This window comes from Phoxinus phoxinus, assembly GCF_949152265.1.
Source record: "Phoxinus phoxinus genome assembly, chromosome: 5".
Lineage (NCBI taxonomy): Eukaryota > Metazoa > Chordata > Actinopteri > Cypriniformes > Leuciscidae > Phoxinus > Phoxinus phoxinus.
The window spans coordinates 8,782,775-8,791,249 of record NC_136880.1 but is presented as its reverse complement, the minus strand read 5'-3'; the positions used below and the strand labels follow the sequence as shown (position 1 = coordinate 8,791,249).

The window sequence follows — 8,475 nt, the reverse complement described above, 5'->3', positions numbered from 1 at the left end:
TGATTCTACTGCTATCTGGTTTGCCTCACACATAGCTATTGTTCTGGAGTACAGACCTGCAGCAGTGGTATCACTGCGTTTTCTGCTTCATGGTTTCAGTCACTGCATTTTTGTATGTCACTGCTTGGGCAATGTCAATGGTCTCCTTCTGTAGGTATATGTGTAAACCTGCTGTTACAGAGTGTGGAAAACCATCAGCAAATACACAGAGGAGCAGTTGCCCTCAATCCAACTGCTGTATGTGTCTTGATTGTGGAGAGTCACTCAATGATAGCAGGGAAATGATCAATCACTGCAGTCACTGAATGAAGCTGGCATGCCCAGCGTGTAGTTGACAACTGCACAAGTTCTCTAGGCTGCAACCCTAACTTCTTTTGAGTGTCCACAAACTTATGGTGGTTTACAAGGGAGACACTAAAGAAAGAATGGATACTTTCCAGCATGTTGAAGAACTCTGTGGCTTCAGAGACAGCTTTGCATATGTGACATAAAACAAGATTTAACTCATGTGCATAGCAATGCACATAAATTGCCTCAGGGTGCTTTTTTTTTTTTAAATGGGCTTGTACACCCCTAACATCCCCACTCATGACAGCGGCCCCATCGTAGGTCTGTGCCACACATTCCAACTGATCAATTCCCTTCTTTACCAACTGATTTTCAATTGCAGCTGTTATCGAAGTAGCATCAAACTGTGACAACTCTGTAAGGGCAAGGAACCTTTCTTTGACGGCACCCTCAACAGACACGTATCTAACACAGAGTGCCAACTGTTCTGTCTTTCCATCCCTGGCCTCATCAGCCATAATGGCATACATATTTGCTCCCTTTATCTCACTGATGATATTTTCTGTTAGGTCTTGTGAACAGCACTCTATCATCTCAGTTTGGCTATCAGATGAGAGGTACGTGGTGTTTGAAGGGGCTGTGTATCTCTGCAAGGGATCAAATTTGGTCAAAAGTGACAGGCACTCTAGGAAATTGCCTTTGTTGTGACTCTCATCTGTTTCATCATGACCTCTGAATGCTATGCCTTGCTTCCCCAAGAAGCAGGTTACTGCCATAATACGCTCTAGGTACTGCCTTCTTTCACTAACTTCAGTGGTACTTGCTGCCTCTATCTGCTCTACAACATTCCCTTTTGACAGGCTTGCTTTGTTCCAACAAACCACACTGTCCTTATGTGACTGTGTCGTTTCATGTTTTTGACCCAACAAGGATTATTTTGTCAGCATTTTGTCTAGCTGAGTATTCCAGCCATTTGAAACGTTTGAACCACTGTTCTTGAAAGGCTCTTTTTTGTGCGCCAAACTGAGTATGAGGGTATTGAGACAGCTTTAACTGTTTAGGACCAGTGTCCTTATCCCCCAAGTCTGAACAGCTCTCTTCTCTGTCCCTGCTGCTTTGGCTTGGTGGTCTCCATGTGGCACTGCCTCTGTCTCTTCATTTCTTTCACTAGTCAATTCCCTCTCATCCCTTATGGACTCTCCCTGTTGTTTTCCTCCTCCTTTATTATGAAAAAATGTGATGTAAAATAATGTTACAAAAAGTAAATGTAAATGTGGCTACTTAATGCCAATAAGTTAGTATAGGAGTATGAGTAGTTACTTTTTTGCTTGCCACTATTCACTATATGTCAATTTATTGTTGTTGTTGTTTCCTCACCTGGTTCTTCCTGCATGCTCTCCCTTTACCTTTCTCCTTCTCCATCTCCCTCTCTTTCCCTTGGCACTGACAATCATACACAAATATATTGTAGGCAGGAGAGTTGAGGTCAGTTTGTCATGTCACAAAAATGTTATGGAGACCATTTACAGATTCTAAGGATATGATCAAAAGGCACACAGAGGCGAGTCATTTTAAATGTCTTTATTAGTAGTATTATTGGGCTTAGAAACTTTTTTAAATCACAAATTCCTTTCACAAAAGAAGATGTATTCTCCATTGTGGGTTTGAAAAATAAAAAAAATGGGACCATTGCCTAGATAAGTAATTTGATACAACAACAGATAGCTGGTTTGCATTATCTGTTACTAGCTTAACACTTTTCAGAATAACAAAAAACAAGACAGAGGTCCTTATGGACTGTCGGTCCGTGTACTTGGCGACCAACGGATTTTCGTTTTGAAAGGAAAAAAACAAAAACGAAAAAACGGCCGGGAAAAACGGCCCTCTGCAGCTTGTTTTAGTTGGTTAATTTTACCAATGACCTCTTGTGCACTCAAACTGTCTTCAGCCCTTCAACTTAAATTTAGGATCAGAAAAGAAATGATTCAAGATGCATTCAAATGGTGTACGGTATGAACAAATGATTACACATATTTCTGAATATTTTACTCTGTAATAGTGTCAACCTCAGATACATTCTCTTAGTTGTTGTAAATTTACATTTCTGTTGAGTAAATATTCTTATAATTAAATCATAATGAATAAATTCATGACAATGAATAAATTCATGACCATGACTCAAAACTGATTCTTGTAAATTATTTTCAAATATTAATCATGCATGTAATGAAAAAAGGATCTGCAACAGAATGCAAGTCACATATCAAAAATCTATATTCAATTTTTTACATTCATATGATTTTGCCTTCACATGAAATTTTGTATTACCTTGCTTTAGCTCTTCTTCCATTCTGGAACTCTACAAAGTCATGTTTAGAGATGGCGTAGATTTTTCTTGAGTTCTGTTTCCAGTATTGAGAACCTTAGGAAGCAGAAAATATTTACTTTACTTTTGTATTTAAAGGGCACCTATTATGCAAATTTCACTTTTACATGGTGTTTGAACATACCGGTAACTGTGTGTCGGATGTGTGTACAACCACCCTATGATGATACAAATCCAACCAGTGTTTTTTTTTAATCCCCATAAATAATAAGCACTGTATCAGAACGAGCTGCTCTCAGAATCAATGCAATGTGACGTAGAATTGCACAAGCCCCGCCCACGACTGTTGATTGACACTGCAGTTTGAGCATAGACCCGCCCTGAGTGAGCTGGAGACAGTCCGCCATTGTTTCGCCTCTGGAGCAGCTGTAGAGTGTCTCCAAAAGCGATTGAGGTGTTTTGTTTTTTGGATGTTAGAATAAACATAGCAGTCTTCATTTACTCTCGTTGTTACTCAAGGATTGATCAGTACAACTGCTCTCGTCGTGATCCAGCTTACAGTCTCCGGAGCGACAGGACTAACGTTACTGATCACGACAGATATTAAAGTGAGAGCGAGCACTTTATGACAGCTCGAGCTTATCGAGTCGTTTTACAGATATACAGTTTACCAGTTTATTAGGCACCCATTTAAAAGGTGTGTATATATTTGTTTTCTGTTAGCTGTAACGAGTGTTTTGTGTACTTCGCTGTGTAACGTTATGTTCCATGTTAATGAAAGGGAGAGAGAGAGTGTTTATGGATAAGACTTAATGCGCACTTATACTGTGTTTATTTAGTTCTTACAGTGATTTTCTGCAGTAAAACTAACACTTCATCTTTTGTGCGATGTACAATAAACTTAATTGAACTCATCAGTATATTTTGGTCATCATTCAGACGGGGTCTACTTCTACAGCAGGCTTGTATTAATTGTGGATAAAAGCAGATGGAAAATATGTTATAACCGTGATTAAACTAACTTAACTACCGTATACCTGTTTTATCTCCACACAGCATATATTCTCTGGCTCTGTAGGCAATGCTAGGCATTAATGTCCGACTCAGAGTCGAAATGAACGACTCTGAGTCGGACATGTTAAACTCTATGAGAGTTTATGTTTTGATAATATCAGATGAGCTTGTCCTTGCTCTGAGCGCGTGAGGCTCCGCCCTTTGGGCTGATAGCAGCAGTTCATTAGCATTTAAAGACATACACCGAGGCCTAGTCCACACGGACAAGGGTATTTTTATTTTTTTATAACCGGAGTTATCCTAAAGACTTATTTTACACCTTGTGAAAAGGGGCATAATAGGTGCACTATTTACAATACTAATTACAAAACAAATTAGAAGCAACATTCTGATCATAAAACTTACTTCTTGTGCCATCTGAGTCCACTATTTCATTTCCTTGGCTGTCTGTCAGGGTAATTGGCTCATCACAGCCTAAAGCATCCTTCACCTTTGCTGTTATTCGTTCAATCGTTGCATCAGCTTCCAAAAAGCGAATGACAACTGTCCTGGATGTACTGAGCTTGTCATTTACTATTTCAGCAACATGGACTGACCTGTGGATAAACCAGACTGTTTATAATCACACCTGTGGGCCTAAAATTATATTAATATTTTAGCTATAGGATGACATTTTAGCAGCAGAGTTCAGTTGCATATTTAACAAGTAACCTTTGGAAGGATCTTGCAGGAAACAGGCCAGTAGCTCGTGGAGTTCCAGGGGAAGGTCGTGGTGTTTCGGTGGAAGCAGAAGCAGCAGGTGCGGGGCGGCACATGAAGGCAAAAGGAACAGCAGCAGTGGGTAGGGCTCTGCTTGCAGGAAGCTGACTTTGTTCTGGATCCCCGTGGACCTCGTAATGACCGCGATGTATAAGATTGGGGGTGCAAAAACGTCCAGATGGCTCTGGAAATGTTGCGGTGTTTGCATCATCTGTAATGTACAGACTGCTGCCATCAACCTGTTGAAGTGCATAGAACTAAAAATACCATAAGTTTAAAGAACATTTAAAATAAATGGTAAACAGTGAAAAGAAAAATGGGAATAGGAGCGGGCTTCACTCAATGATTAAACGTAAACTTTAAGAGTGCTGGCCTGAATAATTAGAATATTTAGAACAGGAGAGAGGCCGCACTATGCATAAATAGTTTTTATTTGCAGATCTGATATCTTCTGTTCTAAACAGTGAAAAGACATGCTAATCCATCAGATTCATTGTTAGCTTAATAACGAATATAAACAAAATGTTTAAATAACATTTCTGAAAACATAAAAATATCATACTTTAACATAGGGATGGAACGGTACACAGAAGTCATGGTTCAGTTCATACATCACGGTTCGGTACGATTTCGGTACAATGGAGTGAAAAGCAAAATAAGGCAATAAAGCATAACAAAAATGCAGAAGGCTTTTTTATAAATGTCTTAAGCCTTGTATTTTTGTAGCTTTATTAATAAAATAATAAATGATAAGAATCCGATCTAAAATAATGTCCACACTGTATCGCAACTGTTCAGATCTGATTTGTGTGTCCATGCAGTACTTTGGCAATAAGGGAATGACGTTGCATTGATGGAGGGGTTTACATTTGCGAAAGAGATGTTGTCTTATTTAAAGGTCCCATATGGTGAAAATGGGTCTTTATGGGATTATGTGTGTCATATAGGCTCGAGGGTGTAAATTAAAAGCTGCGAAAATGTGAAATCGCTCACTGCCTCCATTTCTCCACACCCCACAAAAATAGACAGCCTCCCAGCTAAACATACGGTTGTTCCATAAAACAAGATTAGAATACAAGCCAGGCTTATTTTGGTTAGTCAGACTTAGGCCACATTTACACATAGCCGGGTATTTAGAGAAACGAATATTTCTCCCCCTCCGTTTTCAATAATAACATCGTGCACACAACCCGCATAAATACGCCGTTGAGCGCCTTTATAACTATGCTAAACCTATGGGCGGCAGTGTAGGGAGAAGGATAAAGCCATGCAAGCCAATCAGAATCCTCAGAATCGACAAGAGAGAACCTAAAACCCCGTTTCTCCCAGTTGACACGACAACATATAACCGGCGTTTTCAGAAATCTCCACTTTGGCCGGAGTTTTTAGAAATGATCGTTTTCTGGGATAAAAACGGCGTTTTCGTGTAAATGACAGGCCAAAACGCAGAGAAATATCTGCGTTTTCCCATCGTGTAAACGGGGCCTTATTGTCGGTGGCAAAATAGAAATATTACCACGACTTTCTAAGATCTACAGAGAGAGAATATTTCTGTGAAATTTAAGTTTTGCAAACACCATACAGTATATGCACACAATATATGCTGTTTGATGGTGGATCGATTTGATCTATGAACGACCTCTAGGGCTGCTTAAATATTGTTATCTGACTTAGTGTTGTCAAAAGTACCGACTTCGGTACCAAGTCGGTACTGAAATTTAAAAAATGTGACTCTGAGCGCTGTTGAGCGGAATCGTTAACACCTCGGAATGGCCGGCCATTGTCACGCGCTCATCAAATATGTCTGTGATTGGCTACAATGATCAGCGTTTCAAAAACATGTTGTAAATATACATCAATAACGCTCTTCAGCGAGCGATTACACAGATACACACGGGAGCGTTTGAAAGCAGGCGTCTATCAGCGGATCGATCCACTGGCGCTGATAGACGCCTGCTTTTGCTTTCAAAACACTTTCAAACACTTCCGTGTGCTCTCAAACGCTCCCGTGCGTTGATCATTGTAGCCAATCACAGACATATCCGATGAGCTCCTGAACACAATGGCCAATCAGAGGTGTTTATGATTACGCTCAACAGCGCTCAAAGCGTCACATTTTTTTAATTTCAGTACCGACTTGGTACCGAAGTCGGTACTTTTGACAACACTAATCTGACTATACCTACATCCAAAAAAAGAAAACAGGGGAATGATATTACATGCGCTTCATGAGGCACACGCTCTTGCTCTCTCTCCCTCTCTGCCGTGCACGCGCTACGCAGTTTGGAGCACAGTCTCTGTCTCGCGGGCGCGCTCGCTCTAGATTCCGGGAGATTTTAACTAATTTGCAGGCATCATTCAGTGAGCCGCTATCAATATGCGGGAGACTCCCGGAACTTCCGCGCATTTCTGCATTTCTATACTGAAATAATATCGGCATTATAATTATTGATTTTTCATTAGGCTCATTCATTCATGCTCCCTCAGCTCTTGATGCCCTACGCACAGCGCGTGATGCGTGTAACCTGTCAAACCTAAGCCCATTTCCAATACTTTTTAACCTAAATTAATTTGTTAAAGACTACTTCTTTTTTAAACTTTTCTAAAACTTGACTAAAACCTTTTTGCGTTTTCGTCGACTAAAACTATCAAGTTTACAAGTGACTAAAATGTGACTAAAACTAAAAAGCATTTTCGTCCAAAAGACTAAGACTAAGACTAAAACTAAAAGGGCTGCCAAAAACAACACTGGTGGGGGCACAGGTCTTCTCATTTCTAACAATTTGAAATACTCAACCCTCTCCTCTCTATGCAATAACTACTAATTTGAATATCATGCTATTACACTTACAACTCCCATTAAGATCCATATTGTAGTCATATATCGCCCCCCAGGTCAACTGGGAAGCTTTGTAGAGGAGCTGGATGTGCTGCTGTCCTCTTTCCCTGAGGATGGCACCCCAATTGTAGTCTTTGGTGATTTCAACATTCATCTCGAGAAGCCGAATGCAACAGACTTCATCTCTCTCCTAGCCTCATTCAGACGGCTCATCACCACAGGTACTCGCAAATCAAGCAAACAACTGGACCTGGTTTACACACGCAACTGCATCATAGATGACATTTTGGTGAAACCTCTCCATGTTTCTGATCATTTCCTCATTACTTTCAATCTACAACTCTCTACCCATGCTCCACCAACCCCCCTACCAGTTACTTTCAGACAAAACCTGCGCTCACTCTCTCCCACCCATCTTTCCTCTGCTGTGTCATCTTCTCTTCCCTCACCCTCACAATTCTCATCTCTGGATGTTAATACCGCAACAGATACTTTATGCTCCACTTTAACAACTTCTTTAGACAATATCTGCCCTATCTCCTCCAGGCCAGCACGCACTACTCCCTCTAACCCCTGGTTATCTGAGGTTCTTCGTGAACACCGGACCAAACTCAGGGCAACAGAGAGGAAATGGCGCAAATCAAAAGACACATCTGACCTTAGTATGTATCAATCTCTGCTCTCTTCTTTTTCTGTTGATGTTCATGCTGCAAAATCTTCTTATTTCCACAACAAGATCAACAGCACCGCTAACACACGAACACTTTAAGACATTCAACTCTCTTCTCTTCTTTACCAACAAAACAACAACTATCAGCAGTCAGTTCTCAGCTCCACACAGACAGGAACCCAGTCCAACCCCTCCCACTCCCAAAAACCTTCTCTCCTCCTTCTCTCCACTAACCGAGGAAGAAGTATCTAAACTTCTCCTCTCCAGTCACCCTACCACCTGCCCTCTAGATCCCATCCCCTCACACCTTCTACAAGCCATCTCTCCCACACTGCTTCAGAAAACGACATTAAACGCATCACTCTTAGAGAATTACAGACCTGTCTCTCTCCTACCATTCATTGCGAAAACACTTGAACGAGTTGCCTTCAACCAAGTATCATCTTTCCTCTCTCTGACCAACCAACTAGATATAAACCAATCTGGCTTCAAGAAAGGGAATTCAACCGAGACTGCATTGCTGTCAGTCACAGAAGCCCTACGAATCGCAAAAGCTGCCTCCAAATCATCAGTTCTCAT

General features: G+C 40.8%; 1 protein-coding gene across 2 annotated transcripts; it reads right to left on the bottom strand.

The window, feature by feature from the left end:
• Positions 1 to 223: 223 nt before the first annotated feature.
• LOC306999164 (uncharacterized protein) lies at positions 224 to 6,018 on the bottom strand. Of its 2 annotated transcripts, none has more exons than XM_079613643.1 (4): positions 4,340 to 6,018; positions 4,034 to 4,224; positions 2,617 to 2,710; positions 224 to 2,527 (listed from the first exon to the last, which is right to left on the bottom strand). In XM_079613643.1, the coding sequence occupies exons 1-4, from the start codon at positions 4,441 to 4,443 to the stop codon at positions 2,500 to 2,502; spliced, it is 417 nt and encodes a 138-aa protein (XP_079469769.1). In that variant the 5' UTR covers positions 4,444 to 6,018; the 3' UTR covers positions 224 to 2,499. The 2 variants fall into 2 exon arrangements, with proteins under 2 accessions (XP_079469769.1, XP_079469770.1); XM_079613644.1 differs by having other exon boundaries at positions 224 to 2,244.
• Positions 6,019 to 8,475: the final 2,457 nt, after the last annotated feature.